Source organism: Triturus cristatus, chromosome 5_2, assembly GCF_964204655.1.
Source record: "Triturus cristatus chromosome 5_2, aTriCri1.1, whole genome shotgun sequence".
Taxonomy (NCBI): domain Eukaryota; kingdom Metazoa; phylum Chordata; class Amphibia; order Caudata; family Salamandridae; genus Triturus; species Triturus cristatus.
The window spans coordinates 512871682-512890359 of record NC_140588.1 but is presented as its reverse complement, the minus strand read 5'-3'; the positions used below and the strand labels follow the sequence as shown (position 1 = coordinate 512890359).

Below are 18678 nucleotides of genomic sequence, written 5' to 3'. Positions count from 1 at the left end.
CCTGACTTTTCACACATTTAGCATGACACCTGCTACTTGTGAGGAGACTAAGTAAATGTATACATTTCCCTTGGTGCCTCTGACAGCACTATAGGCCACACCAAGAAGGGTCATATGTCTGTTTCCATCTAATTTTGTTTGGAAGGACGTAGCCCCTCCGTCTTAGACTTTAGAAATATTTCAGATTTACCTAAAACAATTCAGTCTAGATCCTAGGTACCCCAAAACATTTCACCCTACAATTGGGCTGTCAGTGGTGCGTACATAGCTGCGGAAAGGTGTACCAAAATGGAATTGTCGGTAGGAGCCAGACCAGCTATTCTCCTCAGTATAACGTCACAAATTTGAATCTGGGAAAGGCAGACTCACCCTTTACTTCTGTCTTTCTTCTGAGGTCGCTAATTTGAATGCCAAACATTGGGTAATAAGAACATCAATTAGTTACAGCACTTCGAAATGGAAGCAGTGTAGTACGACGTGCCATATAAACAAGTCATTAATAATATAGACTCTTTAAGGTGGGGAATGCTGGTGAATTGGTTATAAATCACCTTGGACGGCTTGTCCACTTTTTTAAATATGATGGATTATCCCATGCTAATGCACAGATTTGACCACTTGTAAGGAGTAATGCTGTACCCCTTGCATTATGTACAGTGTTCTTACTGACTGCACCCATGGTCGGCTTGTGGTGTTTCGCATTTTCACCACAGATTTACTTTGTAGAGTTACTCCACGGTCCCAGCCTTCCACCCTATGTGAAGTCCTGGTGTGCTGTGGAGTCTTCTTAAATGTGACCTTGGAGTATAAGAGATATGTAAGATGCCCTCATTAGCCGCTTTATCCCACACTGATATAGAGCATGGAGGAGCACAGTGTCTGAAAGAAGGAATCCCAGTTAGGAGGAAAAAGCCACCAGGCATTACACTTCCTGGGTAAGACTGAAATATCTTGTCAGCTGATGGGCAGGAAGGAACTCCGGTTGGTTTGAAGAGAAAATGTGATAGAGGTCTCAAACTCCAGAGGGGCAATGGAAATCATGAGCTAGGTCAGGAAGCTTTGAATACAAGACTACGATTGTGTTGACAAGAGACTCTCTATACAGTGCTGTAAAGGAAATGGGACAAAGGATGTTCAAAAGGAAGTTCTTCCATGTTGGATTAGGAATTGGGAACATAGAGGAATTAAAAAGTCGGCACTTTAGATTGGGACTTAAAGGAAGGTTCTGGATCGTGCATGAGGATGACTTTACATATATTATAAATTGCCCTTTGCCAATTAAATACAAACCTTCTTTCAAACAGAATATTTCTAGCCTTTCAAACACTTCTCTTGTATTTTGTTTGCCCTGGAGTGCCTCGGGCACAACCTGGTCAAGGGGCGACACCCGTTCACTGCAAACATGTTCTCAGGGAACACAACACTGAGGTGAGTGTGGCCACTTGACCCACCCGCTGATTAGTGAAACAGAGGTGCCCTTACTGGGTTGTTGAAGGCAAGGTTTCTATGACTCTTTCATAGATAGTAAGCATGGCTCCCAGAGCTTCCCAAGGCGTGCTCTTGATCAGTGTGACTCCAGCGCTGATCTCTCCCCACCTGCTCTGTGCTTCGAAGTAACCAGTGAGTTTTAATGTTGGATTCTCCCCCCACCCCGCACCCTCACCCCACCCCCTCTTCTTGATTTGAACCTCATAAGAGACTGTGAGCTCTGCTTCCAAATGGATGCCAATTACACCTATATTGTGTTAGAAATCTTTGAGTGTCCAGAGTAATATGATAAGCTGGTCTTTTGGGGCATGTAAACTGAGGGCTTGGATCCTGCAACAATGATTATTTATTTACTTTGCTTCAAAGACACAGCTTTCTAAGCTCGTATTAATACAATTCCAGAAATCTTCAACCATGGTGTAACATTAGATTAAAGGGTGACTAATCTTCCTTTGTGTTAGAGGGAGTACTTCATTCTGGTCCCAAAAACAGGACTCTGCTCTCCAGTAACATGCAATGGTATTGGCTAATAATTGACTTAAATCTGTTGTATATTATTTCTTCATGGTTTACAGCAGTTGTTTCCATGGTTCATGCTTAGCCTCCTCTCGTCTATGTTGCAGTCAATTAGTAGTGTAGAGGCTAGAGAACTTTTCTTATGGCTCCAAGCATTCCAAGTTGACACAATTTGGTTTAGTCCTCTTGTACCAGTTATTCGAGATAACGTTGAATGCTAACTAAAGAGTGCTGCTTATGCAAGATGGGCAGTTGATCAACTAAGTCAAAAACTGCAGATACGTCTATGGCAAGCATGGCTCCACATGCTTTGGCTGTCACTTTATCAATGACTTTAGAATAAAAAATGTTTTCGATATTCGTATTTACATTTTGACAACTGTGAGATAGTACCCAGTATCGTATATCTAACACAGAAATTCTACCGAGTGAGTTTTGCTGGTGGAACATACTTCATCTTAAAGTCAAGTTACTCAGATGTAGGCTCGAGGGGGGTAAATGAATTTTTTAAAAGTTCTAGTAATCAACAACTCTATTTTCCGCGTGGATGAGTTGAGTCAGACACTTACAAGACAGGTTTAGCTGCGTAGTGATTGCTTGTCGGTTCTGATCGACCCTACTCTGTCCAAAGGATACTTTATTCATGTGCTTAAAACACCGTTTTCTTATTAAAGAGCCAAAGGTTTATTTTTGTGTTTCCAGAAGAAAGATCAGTGTATTTATTGTTCTTAACATACAAACATTTGGCAAATAGGTGACAATTAATATGTGTTTGTAAATAAAGCATGTGTTTAACTGTTAGCAGAGTGGACCATTGGCATGCTCACATAATAATTGTGCCACCATCATCATCAGTATGAGTGTTAAAATACCTTCCTTGATTTTTTTTTTTTTAACCATACACCATTTAAGAAGATTTTTGCCTGAGTGCCATACAATTTCACTTTGAGGAGAATGTGCATGTTCTTGTGAATATGTTGTCATTCAAGCACATTGTTTTTCTGCTTGCGCTCTTAGTGTTGTTTTGTGCCTTGCTGTGATGAATCATGTTCATTCTAATTGCATGGGTAACTGCTATTTTTTTACTCTTAAGTATTACATTCTGAAGTTGGTTCCGTTGCTGCTTTTAAAACATAAATGCTTCATTAAAAACTCAAAAAAGCTTGCCATGGTGAAAACATTGTAAAGAGTTAAAATATTTGTATCTAATATTTATAATCTAAATTCTGTTGCTAGGAACATTGTTTATGTTAAAGTTAGTTTGTCCCAAGGTGTCCACCATTGCAATACATGCATCATCTTTGTCTTGCTATTCGTTTTTATGATGTTGTATTGTAGCATGCAGTATGAAAGTAAAAAAAATGTGATTTTGTACACCTTAATGTAGCTCATTGGAGTGGGTATACTAGCATTAATGTCTTTCTTCAGTTCTGATTGGCTTGTGCAAAAAGGCGAGAGCCAATAGCAAACAATAGAAGACAGTTAAAGATTCTAATGTCCTAATTTAAAAATTGAAGACAACTCTCACAAGACGTGTGGCGCTGGTAAAAGATGGCTTCCAGAGGCTTTTTTGGGGGGGGGGGGGGGGCTCAAGGCTGCTATGGCTCCGATTGTTGTGAGCGGTCTCGGTAGCAACTCATAATTATTGCTAGTGGGAGCTGCAGAAGGAAGAAGGTCAAATGTCAAAAGAATCTTCAGCCCTTTGCTGCTCCCTCCGCTCTGCGAAAGTGCTTTGACTCTTATTAGACAGGACAGTGGGACTTGCGATGGAAGCTGCAGGAGTAAGTCAAGTAAAGCCTTCCCTTCCTCTGCCTATTCAGCAACCTCATAGAACTACACAGAAGGATGGAATTGTTAGAAACTGTAGATTAGGCTATGGGATTGCTGATAGCCGCATACAATACCAGTGTTTATGGCCCGCTGCCCTCAATTTTCTCAAAAGACCCGCTGCACTCTATTTTCTCAAAAGAACTGTCAACATTCAATATTCAAGTGTACCATCTCTTTGCCTTTAGAAATGAAGATTTGCATTTTAAACAAAATTGGTAGTGGGCTGCTGTCCTGATTTACTACTGTGGTAGTGTGAGGTATAATATGTTTGGTTGGGCTACCAGATTTTTACTTTACTTTTTACGGTGGGAATCTTACACCCTCCCATAAACTTTTATTTTGTGACCACAGAGAAAAAAAGCATACACTTGAATGTTTAAATAGAGATTTTTCAAAAAGTACTGTAGCAAATATGGCAAAGTACTAATGATGTCTTATAATGATGGTCTGTAGATATCACAAACCAAACTGCACTGATTGAGCAACTGAGCCACACTCTCATTAACCCCCACAGAGAGGTGTGGGTGGTTGCATGTTCCCCTTGAGGACATTTTTAGAAAACTATGTAAAATGTTGTATTTTACTGCATACTTTTCAAACAAATAGGCTAACAAACTTTTTATAGATACTTCTGCCTTCGGATTCCTTACCTCCGACTATCCCAGTTTCTAGGCTAGATCTAGAAACTTCTCAGATAGCTCTCTCACACTGGTAGCTGGTGCTGAACTTATTTCTATGCCAGAAATGGAGTCACAGTGATGTCAATGGAGCTGTATAACGCTTCCCTCTCACCCAAGAAGCATTGAGATTTAGTGGGTAAGTCTCCACCCTGGGTGTCGCTCCAAGCTCAGAATTGGTAAAGTTTGCGGCTAAGGAAGACATGCCGTCATGGACTCTGGTGCCACCTTCACTGGTGCCAGTGATAGTGCAGACGCCGGCCTTGTTTTTCGAGATTATGCTGGATATGTTAAGGTTGGCTGCAATACTCTTTGGAGCACTGTTAGGCCCCATTGGCCCGTAGAGGCTCCACTTGGATACTCACCAACTGGTCTGCTCTTGGTGCCAATTGTTTCCCTATTATCATTTATCCCTTTTTCTGACACCGTCTGACTTTGTCCTGACTCGGGGACCCTTGCCATGTCTGTCTACACAAGTGCTGATACCTACACTACTCCCTCTTCCACCTCCTCTCCATCGCACCTGCTGAGAAGTCTTTCCTAGTGCCTGTCAAGCACCTGAGGTCCCTGATGGAGGTCGAATAATACTTGATCAAAGAAGAGCATTGTAGAGAGCAAGGCAGTGATACCAACCAAAGATATTGGGACTCGATGCATGAGCTGTTTGGGATGGATATTGACCTTAGTAAGGCCTTACAGGAACCTAGTGACGCAAATCATGGTAACACTCTCATGCTCATTCCATCTTCTAAGGCGGTAGATTTAGTGACCATACAACCTGCGAGTGGCTTAGACAAATCTCCTGATATTGGCATGATACACCTCCGAGTCCTGCTACAACAGAAATAATTTCCTTCTTCGCTTGCGCTGTGTTCAAGAAGGCAGCTGAAATACTCCAACTGCCTCTTCCCTCTTTTGAACACTGACCCAATATGCTGTTAAAGGAGTTTCAAACAGCCTCAAAATGAGTGGAGCCTTTCCCCCCCACTTAATGACACCCACCTTGATACTTAGCCTTCAATGTCCCCAGCACTAAGCCTTGTATTGTGGGAAGGCTGTACAGGCAGTCAACAGGAGACTTGTGTTTTTTTGTTAGTGCACCAGTCACCAGGGTGCCTGGTGGTCCTGGCCTCATCAACCACTAAGTTGAACCTGGGTTTTCCCACACCCAGCCCATGAACAGAGAAGCTAAAGAACTGGAAGGTCTGAGTAAGAAGTGCTCTTGCTCAATGTCTGCCATTGCAGTCACTCAACCTCTAGTCTTTTTGGGCGTTACACGTATGCCCTGTAGGATATGGTGGCAATTATATTTTTAAAGCTGGACTGGATACAGCTGACTCCATTGCCAGGGCAAACAAATCTTCCGTGGCTCTTGATAGGCATGCTTGCTTGCACTCTATTGGGTTCTCTGGCTACGTGCTGATTACTCTAATGGAGATGCCGTTCAATGATGAGTGCCTTTTCGGTGAAAAGGCAGACACTGCTTTGGAGCGTTTCAAAGGAGGGAGACAAGAGCTACTGACAGATTGCATGTCTTACAGAGTTAAACTGGTGAGCAACATAAATGAGTTTCTCTCAAGGGAAGTCTTCTGTTCCCCTCCTGCCATGGCAGTGACTGATGCATACACCTTTGAGTAGGGCGTACATCTGGGGAAACTGGAGATCATAGGACTTTGGTCTCCAGAGAAGCAGAGGCTACCCATCCGTCTGTTCTAACTCTGGATGATCTATCTTGCACTCAAGGTCTTTCTCCCATCCATAGTGGTCAGTCGGTACTTATCTTGACTGACGGCACACCTGTGATGTGGCATGTCAACAAGAGGGAGTGAGTCTCATGTTCTCTGTTGAGAAGTGCTAAGGCTCTTGACATGGGCACACCAACAGGAGTAGGCAACCATCTATCATTCTCACTGAACATGAAGGCTGACAGCCCTTGTATGCGTCATCTTGCCAATCACAAGTGGCCTATTCACTCACAGCTGCTTGATCTTTCACCTTTTGAGCACCCCTTAGGAGAACCTCTTTGCTACTCATGAAAACGCCCCCTGCTTGATGTGTGACCTCAAGTATCTGTAGTTGGGATCCATGCAAGAGGCATTTCATTTGAAGTCAGAGTTCTGCTAGACTATGCCTTTTGTCCCTTACCCGTAATTCCTCGAGTTTTGAGAAAAAAGTTGCCAGGAGCAGGCCCAATTAATTCTCATTGCCCCTGACTGGCCGTGAAGGGTGCACCTCTCCCTATGTGATCTGCTGATTTTTTTCTCTTAGACTAGACCATCTCTCCCAATCGGGCGAACAAGCCCCAATCTCCAATCTTTACATCTTCATGTGTGGAGATTGAGTGGGGTGATCGGAGTTGGGGAGAGGGATCTGGCCCAACTGTTAGAGCAGTCGTCATAGGAGCTGGGGAACCTGGTTCGAGTCCCAGCAGGGACGCTCAACATCCTGTGATTCTGGTCAAATCACTTAATCTCCCCGTGCCTGACACAAATTAATGTATCTGTCTGTAACGCAACCGGTTCTCCTGTAATGCGCCCTGATACCTTCGGGTTTAGTTCGCGCTATATAAAACTAAAAAAAAAAACTAAAAAAACAAATTAATTGCATGGCGTCCCAAACATCAAGTGGACCCATTGAAGGCTACCTTGTCTGACATCCTTACGTTTGGCCTCTCCTTGTCCCGGCAGGGTACTACAGTGGGCACAGTCAAGGTATACAGTGCAGCCATATTAGCTTTCCTGCGTCTTCCAGATCAGCCATCTTTATTCAAGTCACCGGTGGTTGTTCGGTTTTTGAAGGCTCTGACAATCATGTATACCCCAACTCCTTTTGACATGCACCGCTGGCACTTGAATTACATTTTTCAGTTTTTGATTAGTGCTCTGTGAGATCCTCTTCATAGTTGTCAGTTACAGGTTTTTACCTTCAAGCCTGTGCTTTTCCGTTGCTGTGACATTGGTACATGCGTTGGCTTCCCCCCGCCCCCAACATTCACATGTTGCTCCCCTGGCAAGCTTGTCCTCAAACTAAAGGATCTTTCTCCCAAAAGCTAGTGAGCCCCTTTAATCTTGGGCAATCTCACCCTGCTTACCTTTTATCACCTGTCCCACTCAACCAAGGAGGAGGAGACTTCACATCCGCTGAACGTCAACTGGGCAGATAGTTACCACATTGACTGCAGTAAGGAGATCAGGTCCGTCATCCAGCTCTTTTTGGGGTACACTGGCAAGGCGATTCAGAAGAGAAATGTATCATGCTTAAATACTGCTTTGCATCAAGATCTGCTACATTTTTGCAAAAAAGAGCCTCTGGAGGGAGTCCAAAATCTTGGCAATAGGCAGGTCTCTAATGTAGGCATAGCTTAAATGTTCACCAATTATTATAAAGTACTTTATGACACCAAATCAGGGTTGATGAGGCTGCTTTGATGGACTTCCTCTAAAGTTTGAGGATTTGGCGAGTTGAAGAAATGGACGTCCTAGATTAGATTAAATCTTAACTCATCAAAGAAGTGATGTATACGACGCGTCAGCTGCAGAGGAGCAAAGTACATGGTCTTAATGGCTTCCTGATGAAACTGTTTAAGAGTCTGGTTGGGCAGCTAAGCCAGGATCTACTTGACATGTTCAGTGAGGTGAATAGAGTGGGGAGACTGTCTAAACATCTCCAACATGTAGTGTACCTTATAGCACCATATGTCAATTGTACATAGAGAAAGCATGATTCTGACTGACTGTCTAATTTGTCAATCCGCCTTACTGAATCTCGCTAGCTGTCTAGCAATGGTAGGTGATGTTGGGAAATCTATAGCTGTCCCATCGCAGTGCTGCAAACGTCTGGCTTTGGAGCAGAGTGTAGTGCTTGGCTGAAGTCAATATACAACCATCAGCCTTTGGTGTGGTGAGGAAGACATGAGAACGATGCTCTATCTCCTTTCTGCTCTTTGCACTGTCTGTTGAGCCTTTAACATGTTGGGTTAGAATGTGTCCATTGGATTATGGCTTTTGTTGTGTTCTCAAGCTGGAGTTTGACTTTCCGTATACATGTATAGATGGCATCCTGCAGATGTGTAGATGACACCCCGCTTTACATGCTGACTATTTCTAGGTTGATGCAGAGTGAAACTTTTGGGAGCTAAAATGAGTACTGGAATAATTGACGCACCGAATTCAAGGTTTGTCGTTGGCTCCTGAGAGCCTTGCAAAGGTTTCATGTCAAATTGGAGGATCCGGAGTTTCCATGAGTGGTGGTTGCAAGGATCTGTTTGCAATTTTACGAATGCATGTTAGCGGTGTCCCAATTGATGTGCGGCACTGACACACACTTCGCCTCTCTTGATGGCATGGGCAGCAGTTGTCAAAATTATTACTTTGCCCACATTTTTGTTCATCTTGTAGAATACTCGCTACAAATTTGCAGGAGCATTCCTGAAGGAGCACAGACAAGGAATACGAGAACTTAATGTAGGACACCTAGAACAGGCCTAGCTGCTGTGCATGGGTTAGTGTATGAAGGGGACATCTCTCTGCATAATCTTCAACTTTATTATTGGGCTTCCTAGCAGAGTGTTGTAAATGACTGGGGATATGGCCTGACCAAGGAGCCTTAAGTTAGTCTGGGCCAATTGCCCATGAGCCCAATTACTTATCCTCATTACCTTGATGATGTGGAGCGTACTAGACTCCCTAGAGGTGACATGTAGCTGAAATTTGTAAGATAGCAACCTGGCAGTTGGTTGTATGGATGACTGATAGGGATGTCCTCTTTGTGGGCTGCATGTTCTTTGTCAGAATAGTCAGAGTTGCAGTGTTTCAGATGCTGGGACCTGATTAAGATTTTCACCTTTAGAAGTATTTCTGGTAGTAGGGTCAATAAGTCCTTTGATGCTTTGACTATGACCTTGACATTAGTGGAGTATAACACATGAATAAATCAGACATGCTGTAGCGGCCCACTTCACTTGTTGGAAGGCTATTCCAGAGTGTACCCCCATTGGAATCTAGGGTGCCCTCTGATGAATTGGATAATGGGGTATTGTCTATAGTCTACAAAGCACTTGTTAATAATGTGCCCAACAGTGTGTTGCGATTAAGCTTCTCCTTATGGCGCGGATCGTGCTCGCCAAGATAATGCTACCCCAGTTGCTTTATTACTTCATCAGCCTTCCTGTGCGGATCCTGGCTCTGTGGTTCAGACAGCCCGGACTCGCTTCTGTAGGAGCTTATATTGGATCGGGGATGCTGTTGAATGGATTTAGATCAGGGATCTCCAACCCTTTCTGTATTGAGAGCTACTTCAGCTCAAGGAATGTCCTGTTGAGCTACTAGCAAATGTTATCACTGTAAAATATTGACAGTACATGTAAACATTACACTATGACCACCCTAAGCAGGATTATCACAGTGCCACCCAAGTATTCCAGGTGATAGTACCCGAAGAAATGGTAGGGAAACATTTATCAATATTAAATGTTAAATGCCCCCACCTGACTGAAAAAGTAACATTCACATCTTCATATGCCTTGTGGCACAAAGGACATAACCACAGCAATAAGTCTCCTCCATTCAGCTTGACTTATCTTTCAAGTATAAACTTTAAATGTGTTTTGGAATTGCAACCTTTTGTCTTCATCAGCATATCAATGTCTGAAAATACACAGATTTTTCTATCACCACTTTCCATTTAGGGCAAACAAAGTTTTCCTGAAGAAAACCCTTGTTTGAAAAAAATGCCTTTAAAATACACGTTTTCATTTTTAGGAAATGCTTAGTCCCCAAACATCAGCGAGTCATTTTAATTGTGCACTCACCTGTACAAATTCCTCACTTGGACAGACTGCTTCAAATGCTTAGGTATTACAGCCATAATCCATGGCACCGTAGCACAGAGGGCGACTGTATAATGCCAATAATGCCCACCAGTATAAATTGTGCCAAGTCTGGACACCGTAAGGACCAGGATGGCCACTATATTATTAGTCATGGTCATTATTATGCAAGGGGCAGCCACAATTATATCAGGGACAACTAAATATAGTGCAGTCATGCTCTTTAAATGTCACTGATGGCTGCCAGTATACCATAACTAGACCACGAATACCCAAAATAGTAAAGGATGGCCATAATTATGTCATTGGCACTATTATGCCATGAACTGACACAATTGTGCCACAGACAAAACCCATAAGATGGGGGCTAGCATACCCATTTGGGTAGTCCTTGACACCAGGTGTACCTTACATGAAGCAACAGTGTTTATAATGGACGCACACATAGATGAATGCAGATGAGGCTCTTCATTTTCTATGCTCAGGATCCTAGCTTTCCTCAGCACTTGGCTGCTCATGCACCCAACTGAAACATTTTCACTGACTCCTGCAGTCCGACACAGTAGTGGGTCAGCACTGATTACTGCTCAGGCTACCACTGCCACTCTTCATTTATGGCCCACTGTTCACACACATGGTGAAATTGATGAAGCAGAGGACTACCACATGGCTAATCATCTTGTGACTTAGTCTGAGACTGGATAAAGGTGACCATGTGGCAGACTCAATAGGCCGACACAGTGCGTGTTTGATTGTTAATATGAGTTCCTACCGTAGGCTGGTTGGCTAAAGATCTTCAGATGAGAAGTGCTGCCTTTTTAAATATGCTTAGAGTTTCTGCATATACTCTCTTAATGAGATACTGGGATTAACTTCACCTCTGAGAGCTACTTTGAGGGTACTGGCGAGCTACCAGTAGTTCCCGAGCTACTCGATGGAGACCCCTGATTTATATGCTCTCCAGCAGCCAATCCTGGAGGGGGATTTGGAGGTGTTGGATTTTGAGGCATACTGTTTAGCGGCGCTGTTGCATTGGATCACCAAGTGACTGGTTGGGGGGAACTTGGCGGAGCTGAGGCGGGTTGGTACTGAGCCTAATCAGGGGGTGTTGCTGGCAAGACTTTTCAGGCAGGTACCAGGAAGAAGGTGCGATGCTCTCCATGGTCCTCAAATGTTGGAGGTGGTGTGTTAGACACTGGACTGCCCGCTGTATGCCCCGGCCCTCCCACTGGTGGGATTGCCCCAGGGTGATACCCCGCGAGCGACTCAAATGGCAGCCTGGACGGAGATGGGGCTGGTTACCATGGGTGACTGTTATCTATGCTGATACCCCTGGCAACTCTGTTTGAATCCTAAGGCCAGACCCAGGGTCAATCACATCATTATGAGGCATTTGTTAGGAACTTTATGGCTCTTTGGCATAAGGGGATGGATGAACCACAGACGCATGCAGTATTCCAGTTGTTGTTGTCCATGGGTGCTGGGAAGTACTAGGTGAAGTGGTTCTATACTGGCCTTTAATCGGATGGTTAAGAAACCGCTGCTTGCCCTACAAATGGAATGGAAGGGAGTCTTGGCTAGGAACATACCAGACCGAGTATGGACGAGAATGTTAGCATACCCCGAGAAGGTCTCTCATAACGCCCGCCTCAATTATATTCAATTCAACTACCTACATCAAACATACCTCACACCTAAGAAACTTACTGCTATCTACAGGAGGAGGCTGAGTTCTGTCATATGACTTGCCCTGTGCATACACCCAGGAGTTCTAGGCAATTATGCGGAAACTAGACAGGATACTCCACTGCATTATGACCTGCAGTTTAGAGATGTGCTTGCTGGAGTCCTTTCCTAGGCCGAAACCTAAGAAAATGAGGAACCGATTCATTGATTTGGCACTGATATTGAGCAAGGGATAGATTGACATGACATGGAAGTCGGTGGTGGGTCAGATGGTGTCCAGAGGGTAGGCTGCCGTTAAAGAATGGGCTAGGGTAGAAGAACTAGTGCTTCAGTTAGAGGAGGCACGGGATGAGGAGATGACCCATTGTGCCTCATTGGATAGAGGTGCTAGATGCTTTTGAGAATCCGGATGGCCAAGCTGGGTCCTCTCCCAGTGCCTCACGATCTTGGGAGAGGGGGAGAGAGAATCAGCAGCTCAGTAGTCAGCTTGACACCATTGTAGATGTCTTGGCCACCTTGTTGGCGGTGTGGGGGCCCTTGAGGGGGAAGGAGGAGTATGCCGTGGGATAGCATGTGACTGGCATTGCTGTCTCAGGTGGTTCTCATTTGGTGTCTGGTGCTACCACTCCTTGGGGAGGGGGCGGTTCTTTGGCCCTGATTCCTGGGTTGGTGCATGTCAGACAGCTGGATACTCAATAGTTTACCTAGACCCAGCTGTTTGAAGGGAGGGGTGGGGGTTCTTCAGCCAGGCCCCCTGGACTCATGCATGTCATACGGACACACAATAGTTTACCTGGACTGAACTGTTTGGAGTGTTTGGTTATAGTTAATGTTTTCAGGTCTATTCTGTTTATCGCACACACAAAAAGAAGCTACCCTAAATGAATAATTGATTTCAGAAAAGTGACCTAATTCTGAAAAGCACTAGGCACTATCAGTGGGGTGCTGGGCATCTCAAAAAATGTAAAGTACTGTCCTCACACACCACCAGGTGTCATGCTTCATCATTGGCAGTCCTCGGTCTCTAGAAACTGCTTTTGGTAGTTAGAGGGCCTACACCTGGAGACAGCTAGGCACTTCTAAAATCTCAGTGGGGTCCCGTGAGAAAGTGATTGCTTAAAAACCAATGTAAAGACCAAAATACATTTATTTGCTAGGCATTTACTTGGTATTAAAAATCAGTGTGGGGATTAGGGGGACTAGTACCCCGTCACCACCAGTGTCATCAACATGTTTCTGCCATATTAGTCCAAAGGGTCCGTGGCATTCATCAGGACGAAGAAACTTAGGGCTCCTATCTTACCACTTCTGGTTAGATTTTACTATATAGGGTGACCTGTGTCATCCTCTACTAAATACGGGGTTTTCTTTGAACCCCAAGGCTGGGTCCTAATTGCCCCATGGGAAGAGGGTCAGAGGGACCCCGGTAGTCACACTTGCCTCAAGGTGCGTCCCTCGCCGTTCGCCTAGTAACGTTCACTCCTCTCCCCCCCCCCCCGAGGATGGTCCCAATTAGGACCCTGCCTTGGGGTTGAAAGCGCCACCATTATGCCAGAGATGGCCACCTCTGTGCCACAGAAAGCACAGTCTTGCCACCAATTACTATAGTTTGTCAGAGATACCCACAACATGTTCATAGAAGGGCCACAACAATGCAAAAAATGCTTACCATTTGCCAAGAATGCCTACCATCTTGCCTGCACTCGCAACAACCGCAGTATTTAATCTCACTATGGGTGCAGCTCTCATCTTTACTGTATTTACTGTCACATGCATGGCACATAGCATGGTACTAGATGGTTACTGTTCTCAAATACCAGAGCGCTACAGGCCTCTCTCTTTTGAGCCCAGGAGGGCCCCGACAAAGAAGAAGGCCCGGGCCCAGCGCACAGGATAGTTTCATGTAGCAGCAGGTGAGGCGCAGTGGCAGGTGTATGCAGACCTTACTGCTGTATACTTGGGTGACACCCATTTCCTAAGCTTCTCTCGCTACTGAGCTTCAATAAGGCTCATAAAATCATAATTAGGGGACATGAACCTCGTGGGACATTACCCCATATGAACATACGGAAGAACCACCACTGGTTTTGTCTTTACTGTGACTTTAATGTTCTTCATCGTGACAAGATTATGTTAGAACTAAAGCCAGAGTATATCCTTGTAAAGCTTCAGAGTATGTTGTTGCAAAAAGAATAACAGCTCTACTAACACTTTTGGGAGCTGTAGGATATAACTACATGTATCAAAAGGAATGAGGAAAGAAACATCACCTATTCTTACAGTATGGATTTGATTGTTAAACAGATATTGTGTCAGTATGGCTTCCTCAAAGCAAAATTAAACCTAGTTTGACGTTTCTGAGAGAAATCCATGTTCAGAACAAATGTATTTGTCAAACTGAGGTGAATTAAATTAGGAGTGTGCAAACTTTTCATCTGTCCACTTTATAAAGTTTTTTTTAAATCTCCAAATGTTACGAGCTTTGCAAAGTTGGTGCCGTTTAAAAAGAAAAATCACATAGAAAATCCTGTGGGGGCGCAGGGGTGTGGAAGGTATACAGAACCCATTTTTATTTGAGGATTGTTGAAAAAACCTTCTTGTGTGTGGAAATTGCACCCACTCCTTGAGTTTATGCCAAGAACACAAACCTTACAGCCCTAAAGTGCATTCCTTGCCAAAAGAAACAGTATAAATGTTTTAGTGTATAAGATGTTCGAACTTATGTAGACCTTCAGTGCATTTTTGGTAAGCATTTGATCCTTGGCTTAGTTTTTAAAATCGGTTTCCTTTTTTCAACATTTCAGTCCCGCTTTTTAAACACGGTCTTCCGTTCTTTAACAAAGCCGTTTTGGCATACATACTGCACCCCCAATGTTTAGAAGAACCTGGAACAGGCTTGTTTTTGCCTGGAAACAAAATTATGACAATGTAAAGATCTAGACCAAAATCTTGAATGGTGTATGTGTGATGCCGCTGCTTGGCGTCTTTGTAAAAGAACTTCAATTTGAAGTATGATGACACAAAACATATTTAGAAAGAAACGCATGGAAAGTGTTTATGATTCTGAAATATGTGGTCTGGTTAAATAGGCATCTGAACATTTGGAGTACAGAGGCTCCCTTTCAGGGACCTTGTTTCTTCTGACACCTTGAAATATTTATTGGAAAGGATAAATGGCCATGGGAATGTTATGTGATGTTAATTGCATTTATGAAGTGCCCAAATCCTCCCCGAAAGGATCTCTCGGCGCTTGTACAACCTACAGGTCAGAGTTCAGGTTAAAGTTAGAGGTTAAACAACCATGTTTTTAGAGATTTTTGTCAATTAAATTAGGTCCAGGAAGTGTGTGATGCACATTTTAAGGGGGTCGAAAACTATGGGGAGGTGCTGGTGTGTTTTAGTTGTGGCTTTAAAAATGGTTGTTGGTGCATCCCTTACCAAATGATTGGTCAATGTCCTTATTGTATTTTATGAAGATGAGCCCACAGGATGTTCACTGTTATTTAGAACAGTTCCTAGCATCCAGTAGGCATAGTTTTTAGTAAAGATGTATTTATTCACTTCAAAGCGTCAGTGCTCTGTTTAAAACAATTAAGAGAGTTGATACATAGGATTAGGACTGTCTGGGTCTTCATAAGGCTAAATCCTGGCACCAAATAAATAAAACATTCACTTTACAATAATTCACATCTAAACTATAAAGGTGTATTCATAATTATGATCATTACAGAAAGCAAAACGTTATTTGTCATATAATTGGGGATTCAACATTTATAATATGTCGAAGTCAAATAATGCAAGAGGATCAACATGAGGTCTACCCGAAGACCGCAAACTTCCAGAACCAGAGTATAGATCAGAAAGAGTGCTAACATAGTCAGCCTCCACAGAAGTAGCAAAAAAGCTCTAATATTACCGCGAAATACAGACTAGTGCATTGTCTTCTCAGTAAAAAGGTCAGGGAAAGTCTGAGTATAAATTAGTAGATAGACTGAAATAAAGTCTGCTCTCTAAGCAAATGCAAAAAACTCTGGCACATTTTCCAAAAACAAGGCATTTGATAGGGGTTTAAGCAGAAAAGCCACACACACGACAGGGTGTGAAATAACATAATGGGACTGGATTAGCAAGGAATATGTGAATTAACCAATTGCTATTTGAATAAACGAGATAAATCAAATGAGTTAAATCTAGTAAACACCTACTTTGCTGCATATTATTTTTTGTGTGCATAGGAATTGAAGGAAAGGTTATTGCGTTTATGTACCTTAACATTAACACGTTTAAAGCATGAATGGCTCGCTTGTTCGAGTCTAGGCATAGGGCATTGAGCATTTCAACAAAGGAACATCTTGAACATTTCTTCCTTCAAGGACGGCAAATTAATATAATTGTGGTGTTATGAACAAACTGATACCGTAAAGAGACCTTCTATTTCGCATTTTTTTCTGAAATTAAAAAAACACACAGACACATGAACATATTAAGCTTGTTAATATAAAATAAAAGTGCATTTTCTTTCTGCAAATGTGAAATGATATATGTGCAAACAGGTTGAGGCATAGTCCTGTAATTTAAGCACATCTGAATTCAGCTTTAATTTATATTTATTAAAAACACTCCTACAAAATCTTACTATTTTACCTGTCCTCAGTTTAGATCGCTGACAGTCATGATTCTTTGATTTGTGCTTCTTTCTCTCAGCATTTGAAGAGCTTGAGAAGGCTCTCCGTACATCTCAAAAGACAGAGGAAGCCCGAAAAAAGGGGAAAGTGTACATGGATGAGCAGATTAAAGCAATCGAAAAAGCCAGTGAAGACGAGCGCAAGAATCTTCAACAGGAGCTTTCAAGGGTGAAGCAGGAAGTTGTGGACATTATGAAGGTGACCGTGAAATGCCTAGATAGAAAAACTCTGATCATAATTCAAAGTCATTACCTCAAAGAGTCAATTCTGCAAGTTCCACATACCTAGATAATATGATTGTGTGCCAAAGGTAGTGTTTTTTCCAGGATGTATTTCTTAAAGCATATTGTAAGACCTCAACTGCAGATCTGTACAAGGTCGAGCTTGCACCTCAATTTAGACAACTAAATCTGATGAAACGAGTGTTCATTTAAGTCTTTGCATTTATAGTTATTTATACCTCTATATTCCCTGTCACTTTTTCAACCAGAAACCAAGAAGAGGGTAAGGGTACGTAATCCAGTCAAGGGGCTTCTAAATAGAAATACTCACATGCACAGTGGGTTAGACACAGAGAAAAAATGTGGATGATGCAAGCAGGTATTTCTTGAGCAGTTGCTAAACTCCTGCCTTTGAAGTCTTACTCAGCAATCTGTTTAATATCATGTAATCTCAAAAACAATTTTGATTAAACTAAATAGGGAGAACATGGATTGCAGTGGGATTTCTTAGTTACCATACATGATATTTGCAATGCATCTTTTGCTTAAAAGTGCAATTGCCTTTAGCTGATGACATTACTTTTAGATGTGCAAGTAACTTTTGTTAAAGTAATCCACATCCAAGGCCAAGAAAGAATCATCCACATGAGGTTTAATGTAGAATTAGAACCATTACGTAAAAAAGCAGCAAAAGGCCCAGGGGCCCTAGTTCAACTCACAACCATTTAATTACTAATAATATCCATTCTAGTAAAGAACATCTGGTAAGCCAGTGAGAAACAGGCATAAATACTTACCTCATGGATGTTCTATTACTACTGAGCAGTGAAGATAAAACACAACTCTCCTTCACACAACTCAAATCAAACAAGACACACACTGACAGGTGACACAAACACCCGAGCACAACAACAAAATAACACCATGGATGAAGGAAGGAGGATATTAATCAAAAAGCTTGTGTGGAACCCTCTTAGAGCGTTGTACTCCTGCCAATATGTAGACTGGGACTGGAACACAAAGAACCTTTATGTTCAGAACACATATCCTCTACAACCGCCCCAGTATTTTTCACACTGCTGCTCAGCCTACCATCGTCCAAGGCCTTAGCATTGGATTCCGCCACACGTTTGTCATTCCACCACTGACCATTTGAAGTGCATACAACATTGCCTCGCACCTCCATGATTTGTATAAGATTTCTAAATGTAGACATCCCATTTCTCAACAGCAAAGGATCCTTAATGCGAACCCAATCCTCCACACACAAACTAGAATTCTTCCACCTCCTTTTCGACCAAAATAGGCGAATTTACTATGACTCCATGGCTGCGTCACTGGCACTCTTAGCACAATTGCTAGACCCTTGCACATCAACCTCGTGACTCTTAAAATCCACCATCCAAAACAGTAAAAAAATCAATACCACCTTTGCCCCTCTCATCAACCCAAAAGGAATTTGACTTGCAACAGAAAGTGGTGTAGACTGGTAGGCCCACGACAATTCTCTAACAGCCTCCACAGTCTTTGCTAGACTTAAGTGCACTTTGAATACACTCCACCAACACTTTCTTAAATCTTTACACCTTGTCATTAAATTGTGGATAATAGAGTGAAGTTTGCAAGTGTTTGTCAGCATTTGCAAAGAAACTCTTTCATACCTGTAGATGTGAATTGTATTCTGTTGTCAGACAAAACCTTGGATGGAACTTCTTTTCCAGCAAACACTTCCTTAAAACATCCTAAAA

The 18678-nt window shown here is 42.7% G+C and overlaps 1 protein-coding gene across 4 annotated transcripts in view; it reads left to right on the top strand.

The window, feature by feature from the left end:
* Positions 1–18678, top strand: part of GOLGA4 (golgin A4) — an 840043-nt gene that overhangs the window by 477113 nt on the left and 344252 nt on the right. For all 4 annotated transcript variants that reach the window (XM_085607536.1, XM_085607535.1, XM_085607534.1 and 1 more), the window contains one exon: positions 16729–16907. In XM_085607536.1, the coding sequence (XP_085463662.1) occupies positions 16729–16907 (179 nt within the window). The remainder of the gene's footprint in view (positions 1–16728; positions 16908–18678) is intronic.